Source organism: Diabrotica virgifera, chromosome 3 (assembly GCF_917563875.1).
Source record: "Diabrotica virgifera virgifera chromosome 3, PGI_DIABVI_V3a".
In the NCBI taxonomy this organism is placed as follows: Eukaryota; Metazoa; Arthropoda; class Insecta; order Coleoptera; family Chrysomelidae; genus Diabrotica; species Diabrotica virgifera.
The window spans coordinates 185,057,532-185,085,505 of NC_065445.1; the positions used below are offsets into that span (position 1 = coordinate 185,057,532).

At 32.6% G+C, this 27,974-nt stretch overlaps 2 protein-coding genes across 2 annotated transcripts in view; one reads left to right on the plus strand and one right to left on the minus strand.

The window, feature by feature from the left end:
* The first annotated feature begins 6,519 nt into the window (after positions 1 to 6,519).
* LOC114328089 (uncharacterized) lies at positions 6,520 to 7,008 on the plus strand. The gene has a single exon (XM_028276841.1). It carries the CDS (start codon positions 6,520 to 6,522, stop codon positions 7,006 to 7,008), a length of 489 nt encoding a protein of 162 aa, XP_028132642.1.
* A 3,687-nt stretch (positions 7,009 to 10,695) lies between these two features.
* Positions 10,696 to 27,974, minus strand: part of LOC114328096 (uncharacterized) — a 77,503-nt gene continuing 60,224 nt past the window's right edge. Inside the window, exons 5-6 of the mRNA XM_050645740.1 lie at positions 25,385 to 25,562; positions 10,696 to 10,951 (exon numbers count right to left, since the gene is read on the minus strand). Coding sequence (XP_050501697.1) covers positions 10,799 to 10,951; positions 25,385 to 25,562 — 331 coding nt within the window. The 3' untranslated portion in view covers positions 10,696 to 10,798. The remainder of the gene's footprint in view (positions 10,952 to 25,384; positions 25,563 to 27,974) is intronic.

Genomic DNA, 27,974 nt, shown 5'->3' on the forward strand with positions numbered 1-27,974 from the left:
TTGGACGGACAGACGGACACACAGCCTAGGTCAAATTTCTCACATTTAGTACCATCCTTGTATTGTAAGCTTTCATTTGATATCTCATTTGTCATTCTACCTGGTATATTGACGTAGAAGTTATATTCACGGTCGGACGGACCGACAGACAGAGAGCCTAGGTCAAATATCACCTCTTTGGTACCATTCTTGGATTATAAGCTTTCATTTAACATCTCATTTGTCATTCTACCTGGTATAATGAAAGAGGAGTTATATTTGCGGTCGGACGGACCGACGGAAAGACAGCCTAGGTCAACTATTTCACATTGACTACCTTCCTTGGATTATAAGTTTTCATTTGACACCTCATTTGTCATTCTAGCTGTTATAATGATGGAAGAATTATATTCGCGGTCGGACGGACCGACGGACAGACAGCCTAGGTCAAATATCTCACCTCTAGTACCATCCTTGAATTACAAGCTTTCATTTGACACCTCATTTGTCATTTTACCTGGTATAATGAAGTAGGAGTTATATTCGCGGTCGGACGGACCGACGGAAAGACAGCCTAAGTCAAATATTTCACATTTACAACCATCCTTGGATTATAATCTTTCTTGACACCTCATTTGTCATTCTACCTGGTATAATGAAGGAGGAGGTATATTCGCGGTCGGACGGACCGACGGAAAGACAGCCTAGGTCAAATATTTCACATTTACTACCATCCTTGGATTATAAGCTTTCATTTGACACCTCATTTGTCATTCTAGCTGTTATAATGACGGAAGAATTATATTCGCGGTCGGACGGACCGACGGACAGACAGCATAGGTCAAATATCTCACCTTTATTGCCATCCTTGGATTATAAGTTTTTATTTGACACCTCATTTGTCATTCTACCTGGTATAATGAAGGAGAAGCTATATTCGCGGTCCGACGGACCGACGGAAAGACAGCCTAGGTCAAATATTTCACATTTACTACCATCCTTGGATTATAAGTTTTCATTTGACACCTCATTTGTCATTCTAGCTGTTATAATGACGGAAGAATTATATTCGCGGTCGGACGGACCGACGGACAGACAGCATAGGTCAAATATCTCACCTTTAGTACCATTCTCGGATTATAAGCTGTCAGTTGACACTTCATTTGTCATTCTACCTGGTATAATAAAGGAGGAGGTATATTCGCGGTCGGACGGACCGACGGAAAGGCAATCTAGGTCAAATATTTCACATTTACTACCATCCTTGGATTATAAGCTTTCATTTGACACCTCATTTGTCATTGTAGCTGTTATAATGACGGATGAATTATATTCGCGGTCGGACGAACCGACCGACAGACAGCATAGGTCAAATATCTCACCTTTAGTACCATCCTTGGATTATAAGCTGTCATTTGACACCTCATTTGTCATTCTACCTGGTATAATGAAAGAAATATTAAATATATATTAGACAACTATTAAAGAACATAAATTATTTACATAGCGACTCTGCGAGACTCATGTTATGCCATAACGTAGAAATATTTGCTTATGCATCCTAGGGTTAAATTCGTTAGTAACATTGTCCTCTCCCTTCAAAAAATGTTACCTACTTTCATTACCGAAACAATATTGTAGCGTATTATAGGTATTGGCAAAGAATTCAGCACCCAACTTGGTATTGATAACAACAGCGCTGTTGCCAATTTTTATGGACTAAGATTGTTCATTTTCAAACATATACAAATGTATGCAACTAGCGCGGTGTATATAATTTCAAGCGGACTTCTCTAGAACTAACAAAACGATCTTTCGTACAATGTTGAGCCAGTTCAGTTCAATTTTGCCTTCAACTTTTTGACTATATGTAGCTCAAATATAGGCATGTTGGTATCATTTGCAGTAGATAATGCCATACTCTTTCATTTTCTTTCGCAATAGTCAATAAAATATGCAAATTGATGTAGAAAACTGCGAGAAACAATCCCGATCCATATAAACGGCTCGGAATTGTTTTGATGGCTCGGCATAGTGCATTCGTTTACCTATTACTGGACTGACTTTGTATGGAAGCGGAATATATATATATATATATATATATATATATATATATATATATATATATATATATATATATAATTTTTTTGCCGGAGATCAATTTAGGTCACAAAATTGCCTGACACTCTCTTGAATTGAATGCAAAAAGTTGCATAACGATTCATCTTACTGCACAAAATTCCTAGGTTTTGGGCTTTTTAGTGCTTCGTTGCTTCGTCTATAATAGTGTAGATTATACGATACGATAGCAAACCCCCAGGACAAGATGATATATATATATATATATATATATATATATATATATATATATATATAACAGGTATATAATCTTTGCTGAACAGTTAGGAAACAATATTTCAACCTTGTTATATATATATATATATATATATATATATATATATATATATATATATATATATATATATCATCTTGTCCTGGGGGTTTGCTATCGTATCGTATAATCTACACTAATATAGACGAAGCAACGAAGCACTAAAAAGCCCAAAACCTAGGAATTTTGTGCAGTAAGATGAATCGTTATGCAACTTTTTGCATTCAATTCAAGAGAGTGTCAGGCAATTTTGTGACCTAAATTGATCTCCGGCAAAAAAATTTGTGCATGAGAAAATGCATTTTCAAAGTGCATCTCGAAGAGATGGAAAATTAAAAATTTAGAACTCAGGAAATATTGAAGGAAATGAGTTCAATTTTTATATTTGGGGGCTTTGGAAGTCAGTGGACACAAATTTCATGACGGCGGTGGTCTCCGAGGTACCTGGTGCCCAGGGTGGAGCTCGTCGCCAGGGACGATCGAATAATTCGCGAAATGAAGATTGGATCGAAAAACTGAAAAATACGCGTTTAATATTTTTCAAAAATCTATCGAATAACACTAAAGACGACCCCTCACTCTATCTCCTGGAGGTGGGGTGGGGGTAACTTTAAAATCTTAAACGGAAACGCCCATCTGTTATTACATATTTGGATTGCTTACGTAGAAATAAGCAACTTCTATTCGAGACATTTTTTCGAATTGTGGATAGATGGCGCTTTAATTGGAAAAAACGATTTATCGTGATACCATAGGTCAGTGGTCGGCAAAGTGCGGCTCCGGAGCCGCATGCGGCTCTTTGGCTTCCTAAGTGCGGCTCTGGCACAAATACCCACGGAAATCCCTTTAATCTTTTTATTACAAAAAATTATCACTTTTTCAGTACAGAGTTTTTAAAACTATAAAAAAGTGAAATATTGTGATGTTTTTAAAACTTTGGAGCAAAAATTGCCGCGAGATTATGAAAACCAAAAAATTCATTAACTACAAAAGATTATTCACGCTGTGCTGAAATACCTAATAAAAACGAAATAAAGATAAGGGAAACTCAATACTTATTGTAAACATACATTATATCCCATAATTTGAAGCACATATTGACCATCACAGCAACTACTGAGACATCGATAGATTTTTAAAAATAATCTATTGATGTCTACGCAGATTTTTTTTAATAGTTGGTTTTTATAGCATGTAATTGAATCTTGTTCTGGATTGTATTGCAAATATGTCAATTAGGCATAAATCGGGTGTAGGCATACTCGTGCTAATTATACTGCAGTGTTAAGTGTGAACAGTTTTGTCTGATCTACAGTGTCTGTCGTTGTTCTGTTTTAGCAAAAAAAAACTGTTTTAAAAAGTGTGTTAAAAGTTTTAAAAAGTGTTGTATTTTACAATCTATCTGCACATCTTACAGGTAATTTTATACGATTTTATTACACTTGCTATGTATGTTTGTGGTTCCGGTACAAAATTTGGAATCAATTTTTCGATATCTTTGATTTGTCTAAAGGTTTTTTTTTTCCATTTTTGGTCATATTAAAAATTTTTGTTATTCTGATAATGAAAAAAAAAATATATATATTTTCTTCTTTTTAGTGCCGTTACATAGATATTAATAAAATTATTGTGTTTTTCAAAAGATTCTTTTTTAATTTTTATTTTTATAAATTTAATAATTATTATTTTTTAATAATTTTAATTTCCAAGCATGTAGTAAGATTTTTCATCACGTGTTTAATTCTATTCAATCAGATTATTATTACAGTGGGAAAAATCTACTCACATTATCTGAGAATAAATTATAGTATTTTGTTGCTGTTTAATGATGGGATTTCTAGTGTTGACAACTGTCACATTTAAGAAAATCAACCAAAAATAAACGTTTTAGTTCTGCATTAGTAGAAGAAATTAACACAGAGATTATAGCAAATGGAATGTCCTACTCGTGGACAAAATGTTTTCAGTAATTGTGTTTTCTATGTTCAAAACTTTAATACATTTTGATTTTTATAATACAGTGCGCTGGAATAAGTGTCTCCCCCCTATTAACTTTTTTATTTTTAACACATAAGTAAAACGCTCGGACAGGTTGATTTTTAAAATAATCAAAGTATACATAATACATAGCATTAATGTTTCGAACTTTACGCGATCCCTCTTGAGGTGACAGGCATAACTTTGATTTTTTTAAATAGGAAAGTACATAATGTGACACCTCCTTTAAAAGCTTTTGAAATACTGATTACAAAAATGTATAATATTTTAATCCTTTTTGAGAGCGTAGGCGCAAAATTTAAGTCGAATTCTTTTTAAATGTGTTGATTTTTTTCGGATTCTGAGAAAACTAATAAGTATTTTTGAAAAATTTAAACGCACAATGAAAGATCACAGTATTATCGAGGGTCGAAAGCCCGTGAGAACTTCTATAATCTTTAATTTAGTAAGTTACAGGGGCGAAAGAAGAGAAAATTGAGTGTGATTTTTAATTTTAAATATGTATATCATTCAAAAGGACCTTTTTGTTTATTCTAAAAGGGGCTTTCAGCCCTCGGTAATAATGTAATCTTTTCATTTTGCGTTTAAATTTTTCAAAAATATTTATTAGGTTTATCAGGATTCGAAAAAAACATAATGTATTTAAAAAGAATTCGACCCATATTTTGCGCCTACGCTCTCAAATTGGTAATCAAATCTAATTTTGGTAATCAGTATTTCGAAAGCTTTTAAATGAGCTGTCACATGATACACTTTCTCTTAAAAAATCAAAGTTATGCCTTTCACCTGAAGAGAAATCGAGTAAAGATCGAAACATTGATACTATAATATACTTTGTTTATTTTAAAAATCGACTTGTTCGAACGTTTTGCTTATGTGCTAAAAATAAATAACTTAATAGGATGTAATACTTATTCCAGCGCCCTGTATAAAATACATGGTTAGTTCTCTTGTCTAGTTTAAGATTAATTAAACACAATCACGAATTTTTGTAGTATAATATATAATAAAATCACTGTTAAAAGAGACTAGAATTTTGTATGCGGGTATTAAAAAATAATCTTTTGAATATCACACGATACTAAGAATAAATAAGAAAATAATGCTCCAATTTGTTTCTCAAACTTGCTGCCATTCGGCAATCGTCACTCGAGCCCTGCGGGCTCTTGTGTCTGCCGGGCAACAAGTTTTCGAAAAATTGTCACATTATTTTCAATTTATTCTCACTATCTTGTGATATTAAGGCCCGGTCTTTTCACCTCCCAATAACTAGTTATCCGGAGGTTTATTCGACACATTTACATGTAATCTGCCGGATAAACTTCCCGATAGATAGTTATTCGGAGGTGAAAAGACCGGGCCCAATACTGATAATTTTGTACTGGTGGCCTTAAAAAAAATATATTTGGAATATTTTTATAGGCACCCCAATTAACATGGCTACCAAAAGAAAGCAAAGAAAAACGGAAGATGAAAACCGCGAATTTAAAGTGGAGTGGACCGAGAATTTTGCATTTGTTGATGGAGCCAAAAGTATGACCGGTGTAAGAAAAGGGTTTGTTGCTATTTTGAGAGAAAAAATTAATCACGAGATACTTTTTTACCATTGTATCATTCACCAAGAAGCGCTTTGTGCGCAAACATTTCCGGATGAAATTAGTAAAGTTATGGAATTGGTGATTACCATTATTAACTCCATTTTGGCGAAAGCTCTTAATCATCGACAATTCAAAGAATTTTTAGTTGAAATGGAAAGTGAGTACGCTGATCTTTTGCTTCATAACAAGGTACGTTGGTTATCAAGAGGGAACGTTTTAAAACGTTTTGCGTCCCTATTTCCGGAAATTAAAGCATATCTGCTTGAGAAGGGCGTTCACTATCCAGAACTAACAGACAATCGCTGGATCCAAAACTTCTATTTCATGGTAGACGTTACGTCTCACCTAAATCAGCCTAATCGTAAACTACAAGGGAAAGGATACCTAATTTTTTCGATGTTAGAAGAAGTTATAACATTTGAAAACAAATTATCCATTTTTGCTCAGGATTTTGAAAGAGAAACTTTGTTTCACTTTCCGAGCCTGCTGAAGTATCGCCAAGAAAATAATTCCTCTGTTGATAAGCACCATTTTAAAACCATAATTTTAAATATGAGGGAAGCATTTCTCAGCAGGTTTCAGGAATTTAAAGACAGCAGAGCAACTTTAGCATTTGTTAAAAATCAACTTAATGCTACCATAACCTACTTAAACTTTTCTCCTTTTGGTATTGACATCGGTAGCTTTGAAATGCAGTTGCTGGATTTACAGAACAAGGAAATATGGCACTCTAAATTCGAAAGTCTTTGTGTGGAATTAGAAATATTACAGAAGAAAAAATGTGAGCTTAGTTCACAACAAAAGTGGTCTGCTTTAAATGATCTGGAGAAAGAAGATATGATTATTTTTACCACTTGGAATAGTATTCCTGATTCTTACGATCAGCTGAAAAAGCTCGCGTTTGCTGTTCTTTCCTTTTTCGGTTCGACATATATATGCGAACAATATTTTTCTAGCATGAATATTATTCAGAGTCAATTGAGAAGTCGTCTTACTGATGGAAACTTGGAATCATGCCTAAAATTAAAAACTACAACTTAAAAACCTGACTTACTTAAACTTTCCAAGCAGATGCAACCACATTGCTCGCATTAATAAAAAAAATATTTATAAAGTATGAAATTTAGTCTTTATTTAGTGTACTACTTATTTAGTGTAATAAAAGTTTAAGTTGGTTCCCATTTTTTTTAATTGTTGTAATGTTCTAATTTGGCTCTTTGGACTAATACGTTTGCCGACCACTGCCATAGGTAAATTATAGAAACGGTCTAATATCTCGAGAAATACACTTCCAAATAAAAGACCAAAAAAATACGTATTTAATATTTTTCAAGAACCTATCGAATAACATCAAACACGACTCTCCACTCGACTCCCTGGAGGTGGGGTGGGGGTTAAGTTTACAATTTTAAATGGGAATACCCATGTTTTATTGCAGATTTGGATTCCTCATGAAGAAATGAGTAATATTTATTTGAAGCATTTTTAGAATTGTTAATAGATGACGCTAATAAATAATGATTTCCGATTATAGCGCCATCTATCCATAATTCGAAAAAATGTCTCGAATAAAAGTTACTTATTTTTACGTAAGGAATCCAAATCTGCAATAAAAAAATGGGGGCGCCTATTTAAGATTTTAAAGTTACACCACACCCCACCTCCAAGGGGTGGAGTGGAGGGTCGTGTTTTATGTTATACGATAGGTTCTTAAAAAATATAAAAGACGAATTTTTTGGTTTTTTATTTGAAAGTGAGTTTCTCGAGATATTAGACCGTTTCTCTAATTTACCTATGGTATCACAAAAAAATCGTTTTTTCCGATTATAGCGCCATCTATCCACAATTCTAAAAAATGTCTCGAATAAGAATTGCTTAATTTTACGTAAGCAATCCAAATCTGCAATAACAAATGGGGTTTCTATTTAATATTTTAAGTTACCCCCACCCCATCTCCAGGGGGTGGAGTGGGGTGGTCGTGCTTAGTGTCATTCGATAGATTTTTGACAAATATTGAACACGTATTTTTCAATTTTTCGATCCAATCTTCATTTCGAGAATTATTCGATCGTCCCGCGAATTATTCGATCGTCTCCCGAATTATTCGGTCGTCCCAGGCGACGAGTTCCACCCTGGGCACCAGGTACCTCGGAGACCATCGCCGTCATGAAATTCGTGTTCAGTGACCTCCAAAAGCCCCAAGTATAAAAATTGAACTCATTTCCGTCAATATTTCCTTAGTTGAAAATTTCCTAAATTTTTTATTTTCCATCTCTTCGAGATGCACTTTAAAGATGCTTTTTCTCATGCACAAAATTTTTTGTCGGAGATCAATTTAGTTCACAAAATTGCCTGACACTCTCAAGAATCGAATGCAAAAAGTTGCATGACGATTCATCTTACTGCATAAAATTCCTAGGCGGGGCCCCCGCAAGGTTAATTGGCGCCCGCGTGCGGGACATATTTTAGCGCTCTTTAAATCCACTATAATATGTATAAAACTAATAAATATTTTTGAAAAATTTAAACCCAGAATGAAAGACTACATTATTACTGAGGCCAAAAGTCCCTGAAAACTTCTATAATGTTTGTTTTAATAAGTTACAGGGGTGAAAATAAAAGAGAAAATTTAGTGTGATTTTTAATCATTGCAAACATTTAATTCATAAGAAACTTTTTATTTATTTTAAGGGACTTTCGGCCCTCGGAAATAACGTTATCGTTCATTCTGAGTTTAAATTTTTTTAAAATAATTATTAGTTTTCTCAGGATTTGAAAAAAATGAATACATTTAAAACACATTGAAAATTTTGACAGGCGACATTTTGCGCCTTTCCCCTTAAATTTTTAACATTAATGAAGCACCCTGCATATTAAATTAAAAATATACATTTAAGTAAATAAACAATTATATTTTGTCATTTCAAAGTTTCCAAACAAATTTTATACAGGGTGTCTACATAGCTAGGAACCATATGGGAAACTGTTTTATTATTAATTTTATGAGAAAAAGTTATTCTTCATAAAAAGTTCTGCATTGTCTAGAACTCAGAATGCAACCATCAAATATCAAATTTTATGAATCTTATACGAGGTATGTCAAAAAATATGAATTTCGGTCAAGAGCACAGTAGGTTTAGTTTTCACAATATTGAAAAGTTATTATGAAAATTTGTTCAGCATTTAAAACTATGATTATACATTATATGCAATTACATCATTCTAATTGAAATGGCTATCTAGAAAGGTTCTGGATTCTATCTGGAAAGGCTCTTTAGTTTTGATCGAGAAACTCATATTTTTTACATATATCTCATATAAAATTGAAAAAAATTGATAGGATTTGATAGTTGCATCTTAGATTTTAGACCATGCAAAGCTTTTTAGAAAGAACTTTTTATCTTACATTAATTGTACTTTTCAAGAATGCCCTTTTCATTTATTAGAAATAATGTGATAAGTCTTTTATTACTAATAATTAGCCCTTTTCAGTTATTACAAATAATGTGAAAACTCTTTTATTATTATTAATTAATAAATCAATAACAATAAAATAGTTATCGCATTATTCGTAATAAATGAAAAGGGCGTTGAGTATCTGTAATTTGAGAAAAAAAAATTTCAATTAAAAGGGTGTAATTGCATATTAAAACATAGTTTTTAATTAATTCCGAACAACTTTTCATAATAATTTTCGATATTGTGAAATATAAGGTACCTACTCTTGATCAAAATTCATATTTTTGATATAAGATTGACACAATTTTATATTTGGTTGCATTTTAGTTTTTAGACTATGCAAAGCATTTTATGAAGAACAAATTTTTACCGTAAAATTAATAATAAAAAATTTCTCCCATATGGTTCCAAGTTACGCAGACACAATGTCGTAATTATTTTCTTTTTTTTCAAAATAAATTGTAAATTGTGGATTTTATTACAGGAAACCCGATTATAACTATTAAATTAATTATTATTATTCTATGCAATGATTATGATACTGACCATTTTCACAATTAATTTAATTTCCACACCACTTTTAAACCTTTCACTGCAGGAAACCACCCGTTCACCAGTAACAGTAAATAATGTTTGTGCCTAATAAACGCATAGACAAGAAGGGAAAAGATACTTAAGTCAAATACATAATCATAATTCATAGAGTATTTGTTTACTTAAGGGTAATTATCATAAATTCGAGTAAAAGATTCACTTTCTACCAGTAAATCTGCTTGATCCAGCAAGTTGTGTTGTTGTTGGAGTAAAACTGCTAAGTTGCGTTTTACGGGTGTTAATTTATGTTTCTACTCGTCAAGGAGTGTGATTTGATGTTTATTTCACTATTTTGAGTGTCGTTTTAGTTTACAAAATAAAATCGATTGGATGGTATGCCAAGCGTAATTCAATCTACTTCAAAGAAAAAAATTAGGAAGGAACAACAAAATGTAATATATTTTTGACGGAGTAAGTTCAACATTTCATGACGGGAATAATTATTTTTTTCAGTAATAACATTATTTGATTTTTGAGATTTCTCTAACTGTTCATGAAATAATTAAAATTGTATATAAAAAATGATTATCTCATTTAAAATAAATATTTCTTATTTACCAAACCTTCGGTTTGGCGCCCCTTTGGGGTTACGCCCGGTTACAGGGTCCCCGTTCCTAGGTATAATGCTTCGTCTATTAGTGAATCTTGGTGAAGTGAAATCTAAAAAACAAATCGTAAAACCCATAAATTTTTATTTTTAAATAATCTGAACAGTCTTAGAGTAAAAGATATTGAGAATATCACAAATTATACAACACGATAGTAAAAGAAACGTAGATCATTTAGTAGGTAGATATGCTTCGAGATTTTTCAGATGCTGATAGAGGAGGTCGTCTGTCGGTCCCAAGCCTACGAAAATCCAAGCCGTAAAAGCCAGCAACGATCTCCATAATGATAGGTGGTTCCATGTCCGTAGGTCACTTTTTGTGATCTGAAAAAAGGACATAATATAAATTTTAAACTATCACATAATCAAAACATTTTTTCAGGGCATCAAAGTGGCAACATACTAAATAGTCCAGTCGGTATAGCATTTGGCCTTGCATGCCGGGCTACCAAGTATTTTATTTTTCTAATTTTTAGGAGGAGGTCTTCTTCTTCTTCTTGTGCCACTCCTAACGGAGATTGGAAATCATCAAGGCTACTCTGACTTTGTTTATGGCTGACCTAAAAAGTCCATTAGTGGTGCAGCCAAACCACTCTCTCAAATTCCGCATCCATGACATTCTTCTACGGCCTGGATTCCGTTTTCCTTCTATTTTTCCTTGCATTATATTTTGAAGTAATGCGTATTTATGACCTCTCATCAGGTGACCCAAATACTCGAGTTTTCTTCGTTTTATCGTTAACAAAATTTCTGGGTCTCTTCCTATCCTTCGTATTACTTCAAAATTTGTGATTCTTTCAACCCAACTTATCTTCAGCATTCGACGGTAACACCACATCTCGAAACTTTCAATATTTTTCATGTTGGTCTGTTTGAGAGTCCAGGCCTCTACACCGTATAATAGCGTGTTAAATACGTAGCCTTTTAGCATTCTTAATCGTAGAGGGATGCTTATATCTCTGTTGCAGAAGAATTTTCTCATCTTTATGAAGGTGGCCCTGGCAATTTCGATACGTCTTCTTATTTCATTGTTTTGGTCTCCAGTTTCGTTTATTAAAGTTCCCAGGTATTTGTAACTTGATACTTTTTCAATTTGAATGCCGTTTATACTAATATGTGCTGGTTGTGTCATGATTTTACTGAAGACCATATACTTGGTTTTTTTGATATTAATGTTTATGCCATAATTGTTGCAAGCAATATTTATGTTTGTAAGTAATCGTTGTAATTCTTCTACTGTTCTTGCAACTAGTACAGTGTCGTCTGCGTATCGAATATTATTTACAACCTTTCCATTGATTATGATTCCTTCATTTGCTTGCAAAAGGGCTTCCTGACAGATGCTTTCACTATATACATTAAATAGCAGTGGTGACAAGATGCATCCCTGTCTTACTCCTCTACGTATTTCTATTGCTTTTGATATCTCATTTTCTATTTTGATGTTAGCTTTCTGATTCCAATATAAGTTGAGAATTATTCGCAGATCTTTGTTATCTATGTATTTTCTTTCAAGAATGTCTCTTAGCCTATCGTGGCGTACTCTGTCAAACGCTTTTTCAAAATCGGTAAAACATGCATGAACTTCTTGATTAACGTCTAGGCATCTTTGTGTAAGAACATTCAAACCGAAGAGAGCTTCTCGAGTACCTAGTCCTTTTCTGAACCCCATCTGTGTATTACTAATATTTGACTCTAACTTTTGATAAACTCGGTTGTGGATGATTTTTAGAAATATCTTTAGTAGATGGCTCATTAAAGATATTGTTTGATGCTCTGAACATTCTTTTGCATTGGATTTCTTTGGCAGTGTAACTAATGTAGACAGCAGCCACTCTTGAAGTATAATACCAATATTGTATACTGTGTTAAATAAGTGCAATATTATACCTATTGATTCATCATTCAAGAGCTTTAGTAATTCAGTAGGAACCTCATCGGGTCCATTTGCCTTTCCAGTTTTGGACTTTCTAAGTGCCATTTCTACTTCACATTTTAGGATTTCAGGTACCGTTTCACCATTTACCTTGTCAATGTTATTTCTGTTGTCCTCAAACAATTCTCTTATGTATTCACTCCATCTATTAATTTTTTCTGTTAAGTCTATAATAACATTTCCGTCTTTGTCCTTAAGCAAACTTATTTGATGTCTTCTTTGGGTTCCTGTAAGTTCTTTTAGTTTTTTATGTATATTGAATGTGTCATACTTTCTTTCATAGTCTTCCATTTCTACACATTGTTCTTTAATCCATGATTCTTTGGCCTTCTTTATTATTTGCTTTATGTTCTTATCAACCTCTCTGTATTTTTCTGAATTATTCTTCAATTTGCGTCTTTCATCCATTAGTTCTAGTATGTCTGGTGTCATCCACACCTTATGTTTCTTTGTAGATTTGGTTAGGTGTTTTTTTCCGTAGTTCTTATTATAGAGTTTATATACTTCAGTTTTTCATCTATGTTGTCTGTTCTGCGAATTTGGTTTTCTGCTACACTGAGGCCGGTGTTGATTTCTTCGCGCACTGTTTGTCGTCGGTGTTCACTTTTAAGCTGACTTAAGTCTAACGCTGGGATGATGGTTTTTCTCATTTTCTTTGGTCTAGCTTCTAACACAGATACTACTGGATTATGATCCGAACCGATATCAGTTCCAGGGTAAGTTTTAGTAGATTTCACGGCATTACGGTATCTTTTTGTCACCATTATGTAATCTATTTGGTTTCTGATTACTTTTTCTTGTGTGTGTTGAGGTGACGTCCACGTATACAGTATGAGGGGGAGGTCAATAGTAGCGTAAATTTAAAATCTCGACTGAATTAATTACGCCGTTTGCGTTAGCCGCCATCTTGATTTTAAATGAGAACCGGTTTTGCTCAATACCTCCGCCATTTTCAACTTTTGGACAAAAAGTGTAAGGACTGAAATTGTTGAAAATACTAGTTCTTATAATTTCTTTCTCTGACTTTCGGTTTGAGATTGGCAATAGCATACGGAAGTACCTACTGTTTTAAAGTCACAGAAATAGTAAGTACAAGCGATATAATATTCGACGTGTCTTAGAAAGACGAAAGCAAATACAGTAAAACCTCTGTTAACCGAAACCTTTTTAACCGAAACATCGTTTAACCGAAACGGCTGACAGTTTCAATAATTTCATCAATAAAAGTAAATTTTTATCCTAAAACGGAAACAATTTGATGTTAATTTGTCAGCATTGCTTTCATACAACTAAAGATTGCAATTAATATTAAACATATTACGAAATCACCTCATAGTGTTTTTAATACCAACTTTGACCAAGAATACTATGTAATTTTATACAAGAAGAATACAAAAAACAATGCTATTTTTAACCGAAATTTTTGTTACCCGAAACTGCCTTCCCCCCAATTATTTCGGTTAACGGAGGTTTTACTGTATATACTTCCGGTTTCATGCTATCTGTCCGTCCGTCTCTATATCCGTGAGTATAACTCCTACGGTATTAGAACCGATATAATAACAAATGAGGCGTCGAGTGAGAGTTTTACCTCAAGGATAGTATTAAAATGAGAAAGTTAACCTCGGACTTACGGTTCCAGAGTTGCAACTAGAAGAAATAACTGTTTGAAAGTGGCCGAAATAGTAATATCAAATATTATTCGACGCTCAAGGCGAGAATAAATATATACCTACTTCCGGTTAAAAAGCTGTAATTGAAAGTGCCACATTATAGTCGCAGAAATAGTACATGTGATAGGTATATCAATCATCGTCTATTGAAAACTCGACCTCGAATATTTAGTTTCAGTTTTGATGTCATTTTCGGATAAAAAGTTATGGCCGGAAGATTGGCAAAATTGACTCTAAATTAGTGAATCGACGCAAAGCTACACGAAGAGTTCAAATACCAACTTCCTGTTCTAGTTTCGGTCACGTTGGGTGAAAACTTAGGACGTACGAAGTCCAATTGCTTATACATTTATATTTTTAAATGTATTAGTTACGTAACTTATGAGGACTATGATCTTATGCGAGTGTAGGTTTTACACACAATTCTGGATCCTATTATCATTTAACTTTTCAATACAAATTATTTTGAGTTTGTTGCCTAATTTTTGACTTAGTCAATTTGTTGTCATTACTCCGTACGACAAACGAGAAGTGGCTTGTGCGTTAGTGCGTTGGCCAAATTTTATACTATTGCATAATTAGTTTCTTCTCTGACCATCAAGCGGAAGAGATCGAGCTCCTGACGGTAAATTCACTGCAGCGCTATCAAGTATTCAAATATTTCTTTGAAGCGGAACGGGTAGGTATATTATTAATCTGGGCTAATAATTAACAAAATACCAGGAAAAGTTTTTTACCAGCAATTTTATTGCTGGAATCGAATATTATGATTCTACTTATATATTAATAATATAGGTATGCAAAGTCCGCAGATAGTGTGCTACTTTTTTTATAAACAAAATGGCGCCCTCAAATCGTGTTTTTTTCAATTATTGCTCTATAGCTCCAAAGATTTTAACTTTACACCAAAATCACCCAAATAAAAATTCTCTGTAATTAAATTCTACATAGAAGAATGTTATTCCCGATTTACTTTGACGAAAATTTTCCTCAGAAAATGCGGGTTTTTCTAACAAAATCTTTAATTTTGAACTAAAATTTTAGGTAAGTAATTATTTATTAATAATTATATAGTGACAACTTAAACTTAGTGACATAAAAGCCCTTTTGGTATAAATTATATTTCCATAAGCCGATGGAAATTAAATGAACAGTTTAGCAACATTTAAATTGTTAATTAACAATTTACGGTCGCTATAATAACCATAAGAATTATGATACATAAGAATAACTACGGCTTTTATATAATATATTAAAAAGGTACTTTACTGGCAGGGCCTATTTTACCACTAGGCCCGTGAGGTACCTGCCCCGGGCTCGCATTTTAATGGGGCCTGGAAAGATCTCAAAAAAAATTTTAATGCAATAAAAAAATAAATTTTCAAAATTCTTTCATTTTACGAACAGGAAATAATAAATAAACAGGGGATTGGCCAAAACATTTAAATCTCGAATTCCAGCAATCTTTTGTAAATAATCGTTCGAATCAATATACAAACATCGGCAAAATTAAAAGCACACCTAAAAAATGGGACATGTTTGATGTCTAGAATTTCCTAAACCAGTTGTCCGATTTAAGTAATTTTTTTCGTATGTTATAGCCTTATTATTTAAGAGTATCTGTATAATAATATTGTTGCTAGACAGGTAAATGTCATTTTATACCAGGTGTAACCATTATACTGTGTTTTTTCCTTAAAGTTTGGAACACCCTGTGAAATATTCTAGCCTATATAAAATATTGAAATTAAAACTCAATTGTAGTCTTAGGCTTTCTTAACATTTTCTTTTTTGATTCATTTGCTTATGTTGGATAATAAAAAAGTTAGGTACTTTAACAACCAGCCATGTTCTTCATCAATACAGGATGTTTCTAAATAAGTGCGACAAACTTTAAAGGATAATTCTGCATGAAAGAATAATGACCGTTTGCTTTATAACAATGTTTCCTTATAAACTGATATAATATTAAACTGATATAATGATTTATACCCGTATGCACGCCATCATCATCATCATCATCATCATCATCATTCTCTTTGCCTTATCCCTATGCGGGGTCGGCTTCCCTAATTGCATTTCTCCACACAATTCTATCTTGGGTCATATCAATGTCAATCCCCTTTACCAATATGTCCTGCCTTATCGTCTCCACCCAGGTCTTCTTTGGTCTTCCTCTCCTACTCCTTCCAGGAATCTGCACTTCAGCTATTCTTCGTATTGGGTGATTAACGTCTCGACGTTGAACATGATCAAACCATCTTAACCTATGCTCTCTCATTTTGGCATCAATTTGGTGCCAAATGGTGAATACCCGTATGCACGGGTACCAACATGTCCTGCCTTATCGTCTCCACCCAGGTCTTCTTTGGTCTTCCTCTCCTACTCCTTCCAGGAATCTGCACTTCAGCTATTCTTCGTATTGGGTGATTAACGTTTCGACGTTGAACATGACCAAACCATCTTAACCTATGCTATCTCATTTTGGCATCAATTGGGCCAAATGGTGAGTACCCGTATGCACGCCAATGGTGAATATAAAATTTTCAATAACTACCTCTTAAAACTTGCCAAATTTCAACTGCATATGTCAACCGGTTTTAGAGCAATAAATAAATCATCAGTTTATAAGAAAAAATTCAACATCCCGTATCTCGGAAACGAAGCATTTGCGGACATATGTTTATAAAGCAAACGGACATTATTTTTTTATGCAGAATTACCCCTTAAAGTTTGTCGTACTTATTTAGAAACACCCTGTATTGATGAAGAACATGGCTAGTTGTTAACGTACCTAACTTTTTTATTATCCAACATATGTAAATGAACCAAAAAATAAAATTTTGAGAAAGCCTAAGACTACAATTGAGTTTTAATTTCAATATTTTATATATGCTAGAATATTCCACAGGGTGTTCCGAACTTTAAGGAAAAAACACAGTATGATCTTACACCCGGTATAAAATGACATTTACTTGTCTAGTCACAATATTATCACACCAATATTCTTAAATAATAACGCTATAAAATACTAAAAAAATTACTTAAATCGGACAACTGGTTTAGGAAATTCGAGACATCAAACATGTCCCATTTTTAAGATGTTCCTTTAATTTTGCTGGTGTGTGTATGTATTAATAAAATTAGTGAATGTTTTACACAACTGGATAATAATAAAACCAGCCATTTGCAAAGTGCGATTTTTTATAAAATGAAAGCTAATGCGGAAAAAATTGTTCGCGAGTAGTTAGTGTACAGTCCTAAATGTAGCCGTGTTTATTGTTACGTTTGTAAACTGATTTTCACGAAAATTATTATTCTTCTAACTTTTGATGACTCATAACTGGAAAAATATCAATAATATGACAGTTATTCAACCTGAGCGATCTCCTGAACATATTGCATCAATTGGTACGTTAGTCAAGAGAAGTAGTACAGCAGTACAAATTGTAACGTTAATGGAAAAAAAGTTATTTAGAAGAAAAGGAACATTGGAGAAACCTTCTTCAAAGAATAATAGCAAGTAGCATGCAGAATTATGCATGCTGCCAACGTACGCTTCAGATGGTAAGGTTTTTTTGACCTTACCATGATCAAATCTCTGTAATCTGTAATGTATATTTTTTGTGTGAGAGTCCTTTATGCCCGTATTTGCTGTCTTCGATGTTTCAACCATAACCGACAACACCATTAGACAATTTTTTTTCCAAAAGTCAGACAAAGTATATTGACCATAGCTCTGAAGATGGCTTTATAAGCCGAAAGCGCTCAGTTAGGATTTATATATTTTACACACTTCAAAATTAGGCTTCTCCTTGTCTTTCAGTAGTCATAAGTGTGTATAAAAACTATTTCAGTCTTTACATTTAACTATATTTCTATTAAATAACTAATTAATTTAAAAAATTATTATTAAATCGTATTTCGGGGCCCGAAAATTGTGTACTGCCTCGGGCCTGGTTTGAAGTAAAATAGGCTCTGTTTACTGGTACTGGTAACTTTAAAGGTATTGTACGGTCTAATGAACTTTACAGAATTGAAATTGGACTATTTAAGCGGCCTCGGGAATATTTTAAATTTATAAACAATTTTGTGGCTTATAAACAAATAAAATATCTCGGCAACTATTAAATTAAATTAAATTATGAAAACGGTATAGCACGATCAAGGAACACAAAATTTTACGAAAACCTCCAAAAAAAATAAAGGAATGATGAAAATTTGGGAATAGGTAGTTGAAATTGTCTATTATTATATAAGAAAAAGTTTACAATTCTACATCCCCTCCATTTTACAAAAATTGGGAAAATACGGGGTGACAAATATTTTCTCGAGGTGTGAAAAATATACGTTTAAAATAAGTCCGAAATTGGATAAAATAACTAATTATAAGTAAATTTTGTTCTATAGAGTTTTTTTACTAAGTTAATACTTTTCGAGTTATTTGCGAGTGAACATGTTCATTTTTAACAAAAAAAAAAAAACATGTTTTTGGACGGTTTTTCGCAGATAACTCAAAAAGTAATTACATTTGCGAAAAAAATATTCCTAGCATTTATTCTATATATCTATTAAAATATAGCTTACACAAAGTTGAAAAAGATGGTGTACGCATAAGGTCTGTAGATCCAGTAGAAGCAGAGTTGTAGCTAATGAAAAGTAGGTTCTTCTTCGTCAAATTCCAAATCGAATATTTCAATTTAAAATAACTCAATAACGGACCACTTTTCGGGAAAAATTCATTACAACTTTTTTAAAGTGTCAAAAAAAGGTTTATTTTGTTTAAAAAAAACTTCTAACGTTAAAAGTAAGTGAGTTACGCCTAAAATATTGTTTGTCCTTTTTATTTTTGGTAAAAAAATCGCGAAAAGCCCCCTAATTAGCTTCCTAAATAAAATTAATTGTTACCGCTTCACAAGTTACTTTACGTATGTACCTATTGTTTATATTATCTATAAGTTACATTGGTTCAAAGTGCTCATTAAAAAAAATTGGGTTTAAAATAAATCTTTTTTTAATCTTGAAAAGAAATGGAATTAGCTTAAAAATTTTTCGTAATATCAAAAATCTCGAAGAGTAATTAAATGTACGTTTTGCTTTTCTGAATATTTTTGATTTTTTGTTTTTTTGTTAGACAAAATTGGGTATGATATGGCTGTTCAAAATTTTCCTAAACTCGTGATTAGTTACTCGTTCAAGCCATTTTAATTACAGCTTTTTCAAAAATAAGCACTTTCAACCGATGAAACTTACAGATCATATAAATAATACATAAGCAAAGTAACTTGTCAAGTGGTAATGATAATAGTTATTAAGGACCAAGGGTATTATAAGGATAATAACACTTGAGAAATCGTATATAGACCGAGGGCCTTCGGCCCGAGGTATATACGTTGACCGAAAGCGTTATTATTATAATACCCGTCGTGCCTTCAACGTTTAATGTCCGACTAAATGATTCTTTATATGCAAAAAATTTGAATGAATTTTGAATTAATTAATTTTCAAATGTGTATTTTTACCGTAATAATAGTCGTAACGTAATTGTGGTAACCATAGTTTTACTTAGAGTTTTATTTTTAACTCGTTATTTAAATTTAATAGGCCCTAGGGCGTTATTTTTCAATAACACGCCCTTGGGCGGTATATCGTACTTAATAGACTTCGAAATAATAATGTCATTATTTGTCAAATAATAGACCAGTCGGACAATAAATTTATTTGTGATGCTGTTTAGGGAATGATTTTCGCGATTTTTTTATCAAAAAATAAAAGAGACCAACATTATTTTGAGCGTAACTGACTTACATTTAATGTTAGAAGTTCTTTTAACAAACGAAAATAAACCGTTTTTAAACACTTTAAAAAAGTTGAAATGAATTTTTCCCCGAAAAGTGCTCCGTTTTTGGGTTATTTCACATTGAAATATTCGATTTGGAATTTGACGAAGAAGAACCTAATTTTCATTGCTACAACTCTGCTTCTGCTGGGTCTACGGACTTCATGCATACACCATTTTTTTCAAATTTTTATAAGCTATATTTTTGCTAAGAATATTTTTTTCTATAAAATACTTTTTGAGTTATCTCCGAAAAACCGTCCAAAAACATGTTTTTTTTGTTAAAAATAAATTTCGCAAATAACTCGAAAAGTATTGACTTCGTGAAAAAACTCTACACAACAAAAGTTATTTAGAATTAGTCATTTTATATAATTCCGGTCTTATTTTGAATGTATATTTTCACCTTCGAGAGGGGGGTATTCCCCTCTATTTTTGAAACATTGAGCGGATGTAGAATTGTAAACTTTGTCTCATACAATAATAGACAATTTCAACTACCTATTCCCAAATTTTCATCCTTCCTTTATTTTTTTTGGGGTCAGATGGGGGTTTGGGGATCTTCTTTGATCGGGACAAAGTATTGGAAAGAACGCGACAGGACGCTTCTTTTTAAAGAAAAAACGTTTAATTGCGATGCTTGGTTCCTGAGATATAACCGGTCAAAGTTGACCGCCATGTACGGCGAAGATATAAAAAATATCTCACAGGTCACCTTTTTATTTTGGTCCTCGTTCTCCACAGAAATATTCATATATTTAATAGACTCATAACATAATATATTATAATAAAAAAACTATCGGTGTTATGAGTGAAAAATACCAAAAGCATTAAAATTTCAATCAAAAATTAGGTTAGAGAAAATGGAATCACAAAGTTCAAAATCAGTAAACGTTAAAAAAATGCGTTTTCTCGGCTTCCCATGGAGAAATTTTCATCATTTTTTTTGTTCCCAAGTAATTCGAATAGGGCCATCTAACTAACGCACTATTAAATGTCAAAGTTGCTTTTGTTTTGTTATAATAAAGTAATTTATTTTTTCTACGAGCGTACAAAAATGTCTACTTTCGCGCACGCATTTTAGTTTAGAAAGTTTTACTTTTCCGCACGCGTTTACTTTTCCTCACGCGGTTTACTTTTCCGCACGCGGTTTTTACTTTTCCGCACGCGTATCCACCGTCATGGAAACCAAGATCGTCGTAATGCTAACTAATTATATTTAAAGTTTGGTTTTGATAACATTGTCAAAGAATTAAGTCAACTTTTTAACAATTTTATTATTATCAAATACAAAATATGTAATTTTAATTATATCTATTTATTATTTACAATGTTTATATTGAACGTACAACTGAATCCTACGCTTTTTTCTTCAAATATGCCGTTAACTTAAAATAATCGCCTTTATTGACATTTTTTTCAATTTTTAATACTGACTTGGCATGGAATAGCGGGACCACAAAGTATTTGGTTTGCAGATTTTGGATGGACTAATAAAATAAGCCAAAAACACTTCTTCCTTTAAGCTATTTACACTTTTTTCTTTACACCAACTCATAAAAATATTGCATTCTTTCTTGTACCTGTGTGCTGATTTTTCCGGTAACAAATTAAGATAATTGACAACGTCGAGGATAGATGGAGGTAGTTCTTCGTCATTTGATGCCATCTAAATCACTGAATTATTTTTTAATTCGTAAGTAAAGATAAATTTTAAAGTGTGTGACGTGCTTCTTGACAATAATTGCTTTGTTCGACATCATTGCTATGCCTTTAAAATATTAAAACCTGTACATAACAGGTATTTAGGCACCGCATTGAATTTAATTCGGTGTTATTAGATCGTCGTCATGCTAACCAATTATATAGAAAGTTTGGTTTTGACAACCTTGGCAATTTTGACATTTAATAATGCCTGGGACAGCGAAAAAATGCATTTTTTTAACGTATACGCTCTGAGCTTCGCTGGTGGCGCTCCTAGCGGATTACTAATGCAACTTTCACCGGTAATTTTTAAATTTATTATTTAATTGTTATCGCTTAATATTTACAACGCAAAAAAGTAATTAAATTGTAATCGATTTTTTTGATTTTGCTAATCATTTTGACGTTCTATTGATGAAATATTAATTTCTTACTTCGGATACTTTCACAATAATCGTGTAGATGGCGTTAAGATTAATCGATTAATTTATAATTACATATTACGGAACATTAAAAAAACTTAAATTCAGTATTTAAAACGTAAGTATATTTAAGGTAAAAATATATACCACAGCTTTGACCAACTAATAGTTTTTATAATTAATGTTTTTAATTTTAATTTTAAATTAATCACTTTGACATTTATGTCAAATTTCCAGTAAACGTTTACAGACTTGTCACTACTGGCTCTCGCGAATTTTTAAATATCCCCTCTACGTACGAGCTCACAGCGTACAGCGATTTTGAACTTTGATTCCATTTTATCTAACCTAATTTTTGATTGAAATTTTGGTATTTTTGGTATTTTTCACTCGTAATACCGATAGTTTTTATTATTATAATATATGTTATGAGTCTTTTAAGGATATGGAAATTTGTGTGGAGAAAGAGGACCGAGATAAAAAGAGGATGGTTTAAAAATAACCATCCTATTGTTAATATTTTCGCCGTACATGCCGGTCAACTTTGACCTGTTGTATCTCAGCAAACACTTATTGCAATTTAACGTTTTTATTTTAAAATAAGCGTCCTGCCGCGTTATTTCCAATACTGTTTTCATAATTTAATTTGATTTAACAGTTGCCGAGATATTCTATTTGTTTATAAGCCAAAAAATTGTTTATAATTTTAAAATATTCCCGAGGCCGCTTAAATAGTCCAATTTCAATTCTGTAAAGTACATTATATGGACATAGTGCTTTTTTATATAAAAATTGTAGTTATTCTTATGTATCATAATTATTCTGGTTATGATAGCACCATAATTTGTTAATTAATAATTTAATTGTTGCTAAACTGTTCATTAAATTTCCATCGACTTCTTGAAATATAATCTATACCAAAATGGCTCTTATGTCACCAAGTTATTTAATTATTGACTAATAATTACTTATCTAAAATTTTAGTTGAAAATTAAAGATTTTGTTGCAAAAACTCTCATTTTCCGAGGAAAATTTTCGTCGAAGTAAATCGGGAAAAACCGTTTGGGGGCACCATTTTGTTTATAAAAAAAGTAGCACACTATCTGCGGACTTTGCATAACTATGTTATTAATATAAAATCATAAGATTCGATTCCAACAATAAAATTGCTGGCAAATAACTTTTCCCAAAAATGGCCTATTCTCCGAAAATCTGCCCAGACTATATGGAATTAACCCTTTCCTGTGCGGCCATACTTTGTTTAAATTAAAAGTGAATGTTACGAAAGCGCTCCGGTGCGCCTCTTGCATTTTATCAAAAATGAAATAAGCGCACTGATGCTCTTTCCGCATTAAATAGTTAAAATAAAAAATTTAGTGAAAAATAAATGTTAAGGGTCCCATTCACTTGATATTAATTTTAATGTATTTACTATAGAAGAAGCTAATTTCGATAAATGAATTAAAATTAAACATAATAGATCATTCTATTGCTATGCAGATGTAAAAACTCTAACTGGCCAACTCCAGACTAGAGATCTCACCATTCTGATGGATGATCTTAACGCTAAGATAGGAAAAGGCAGACAAAGTAACATTAACGGATTAATCTGCCAAAAGGCTGGTGGGTGGTAGCTTGAATATTGAATTTAAGCAAAAAGCAATGTTGATTTGTCAAATAAACATTTTGTCTGATTCTGGCAACAATAAAATGTATTTTGGATCAAATAAATTACATACATTCTTCTTTTTCGAGATATTCTGTGGTGGGCACTCAATAAGAAATGAGTTGCTGGTAAATATGTAAAGATTGTGAGAGATATGTATGAGGGAGTAACGATTAGTGTTAGGACGGGTGTGGGAGAGACTGATAAATTTTATGTGAATGTAGGATTGCACCAAGGAAGTAGAACAAAAACAGAGTATTTGGAATGTTCATTTAAAGATGGAGTTACTACTACAAATAAAGTGGTATCTTTGGATGGTGAAATGATTGTGAAAAGCAATAGTTTTAAGTACCTAGGAATCGCTATTACAGAGTAATGGAGAAATAGATGGAGCTGCATGCAGCAGAATTAGGGCTGGATGGATGAAGTGGAAGGAAGCGAGTGGTGTGTTGTGTGACAGAAAAATTCCAATAAAGCTAAAGGGAAAATTCTATTAAACAGCCATAAGACTATGATGCACGGAATGGTGTACGGATATGATGTACGAAACTGAATGTTGGGCAGTGAAAAAGAAAGCGGAACAACGAATGCATGTGGGGGAAATGAGAATGCTTAGATGGATGAGTGGAGTGACAAAAAGGATAAATTAGAAATGAGTATATTAGGAGAAGGCTAGGTGTGGCACCGATTGATGCCAAAATGAGAGAGCATAGGTTAAGATGGTTTGGTCATGTTCAACGTCGAGACGTTAATCACCCAATACGAAGAATATCTGAAGTGCAGAGTCTTGGAAGGAGTAGGAGATGAAGACAAAAGAAGACCTGCGGGGAGACTATAAGGCAGGACATGTTGGCAAAGGGGATTAACATTGATATGATCCAAGATAGAATTGTGTGGAGAAATGCAATTAGAGAAGCCGAATCCGTATAGGGATAAGGCAAAGAGAATGATGACATACATTCTTCTTTTTGTCAATTAATTTAATTCAAATAAATTCCTATTTTGAATACTCTGTATAAATAATTATGTTAATGTTTATATTACTCAATAGAGGATTAAATAGCCTTTTAAATGAGTTAGCACACGACCCATATTCTTATTAAAAAAATCATTCATTACGTCATCACGCCCAGATGGATGACGTTACTAGTACGATATATAATATCAAAAATCATAATTTTAAAATAAAAATCGTCCTGCTTCAGGATTTTTACGAAAAGGTTCCTAACAAAGTTACGAATTTATTCCTTTTATTTGCACCATATTGTGCATATAGGTAGATACCTACCTATTGTTTTCGTAATCGTAATATTCACATAACAACTAAAATTCTGACCAGTCAAGTCAACATAGCATTCGACTTCAAGCCTGCTCTCTCTCTCTCTCTCTCTCTCTCTCTCTCTCTCTCTCTCTCTCTCTCTTTCTCTCTCTCATGAAACCTTCTTTTCTATTTACGCGCAGATATCAGCTACTTTTCGCTTGTCTTACTGTAATTACTATAGATTTGATATACTTACATTATATAACAATGTACTATTAAAATCTTGATATGATAACGTTGAAAACTGGTCGTCGTAGTTAAAAGTAATAAGATGAATAACTAGACAGAAAGCGTAGAGAAAAGCTATTATAGATATTCGTTTTTGATTCCAAAATTCCTTCAAGAAGTTTTTCTCAAAGTGAGCGGTGTCTATCCTAAAACATAAATAAAGAAAATTACTAACATGCAGAGTCTCAAGATTATTAAAAAAAAATTATTAGACTATATTATTACTAGATTATTATATAAATAACGCTGGACGGTAGGACCGCCCGAGAGCTTTATCATGCCTATCTATTATCGTTATCGTACTAGATAATGACATTCTATAAAAAATCACAAAGTTGCTCGTTATTTTGGTATTTTAGAGACACCCTGTATACTTGAAAATATTTTATTGTTCTACGAACCATTAATTCCTGCAACTCTTATAAAAATATTTTTTAAAATTTTCAATAGATTTTGAGATGTTCCATGCCATATTTCGGGGAACACCCTATTCTAATATATTAATTCATAAATCAATACAATATTAGTCATACTTTAATTTCAAGTTAGTTAATATTTCCTGAGATATTAATAGTTTACATACATGATACTTGCCTTTCATTATACACACACCGGCAAAATTAGCAGACCACCTTAAAAATGGGACATGTTGGATGTCTCGAATTTCCTAAACCTGTTGTCCGATTTGAGTGATTCTTTTAGTATGTTATAGCCTTATTAGTTGAGAATATCGGTGTAATAATATTGTTGCTAGACAGGTAACTGTCATTTTATACCGGGTGTTACAATCATACTGTGTTTTTTTCTTAAAGTTCGGAATACCCTGTGGAATATTCTAGCATATATAAAATATTAAAATTAAAACTCGATTGTAGACTTAGGCTTTCTTAACATTTCCTTTTTTGATTCATTTGCTTGTGTTGGAAAATAAAAAAGTTATGTGCTTTAACAACTAGCCATGCTTTTATTAATAAATCCTCATAGTAGGGTGCTAAATCCAAAAAAAAGTTAAGTTTTCCATAAAGTGTGGGACTCTCCATTTTTAATTTAATTTTCCATTTCCACCAATCGCTTTTTCCGATTATAGCGCCATCTATCCATAATTGGAAAAAATGTGGCGAATAAAATTTGCTTACGTCAAGGGTCCAAATCTGCAATAAAAATTGGGGGCTCCTATTTAAGCTTTTAAAGTAACCCTCCACGCCACCTCCGAGGGGGGTCGTGTTTGGTGCCATTCGGTATATTTTTGAAAAATATTGAATAGGTGTATTTTGCAGTTTTACGATCTGATGTTCATTTCGCTTCGCGAAATATCGCAGGGTTCGTATTTAAAAATTTTAATTTACCCCCACCCCTCTCCGTGGAGTGTCACAAGCCCCCACGGAGGTGGGGTGGGGGATTTAATTTAAAATATTAAATAGGAGCCCCCAATTTTTATTGCAGATTTGGATTCTTTACGTAAATATAAGTAACTTTTATTTGAAATATTTTTTCGAATTATGGATAGATAGCGCTATAATCGGAGAAAAATTATTGTTTCAAATGGAAAATTAAATTAAAAAATGAAAAGTCCCCAACTTTATGGAAAACTTGACTTAACCTTTTTCTGATTTTAGCACATACTCTTCACAATACAATAGGTCCCCATAACGCTCGAGTAACTGCAAATTTAGTATACTTTCCTTCCCTACTATGAGGATTTATTGATGAAAAACATGGATAGTTCTTACCGCACATAACTTTTTTATTATCACACATAAGTAAATGAATCAAAAAGGAAAATGTTAAGAAAGCCTAAGTCTACAATCGAGTATTAATTTTAATATTTTACATATGCTAGAATATTCCACAGGGTGTTCCAAACTTTAAGAAAAAAACTCAGTATGATTGGTACAACCGGTAAAAAATGATATTTAACTGTCTAGCAACAATATTATTACAACGATATTCTTAAATAATAAGGCTATAACATACTAAAAGAATCATTTAAATCGGACCACTGGTTTAGAAAATTCAAGACATCAAACATGTCCCATTTTTAAGGTGTTCGGCTTATTTTGCCGGTGTGTGTATTTCTATTAGGTCTGGATCCCTCGTATGAAAAAAAAGTTGATTAATAGCAAGCTGAAAATTTGTTATTAGCTTAAGGGTGTTTAGTCGGAAAAACTTTGATATATTAGAACACTGGAACAGGGGAAGTTTTAATTGTGGAACAGGTTAAAAATTTGGAACGGTCAGACCACGAAAACGGCACATGTATTTTGTCCGACAGAACAGACTTAAACTCTCCGAACAGAGATTAAACTCTCATGCAAAAATCAGACTGCTATTTATCACCAAATGGGCGTTTTAATGAGTGGAACATGTAGAATATGTCAAATGACAGGAATTATGACAGGTGATAAATAGCAGTCTGATTTTTGCATGAGAGTTTAATCTCTGTTCGGAGAGTTTAAGTCTGTTCTGTCGGACAAAATAAATGTGCCGTTTTCGCGGTCTGACCGTTCCAAATTTTTAACCTGTTCCACAATTAAAACTGCCCCTGTTCCAGTGTTCCC

What these genes read in the sequence shown, in the direction of transcription:
- LOC114328089 (XM_028276841.1), top strand. Translation starts at nt 6,520, where the DNA reads ATGAGGGAAGCATTTCTCAGCAGGTTTCAGGAATTTAAAGACAGCAGA.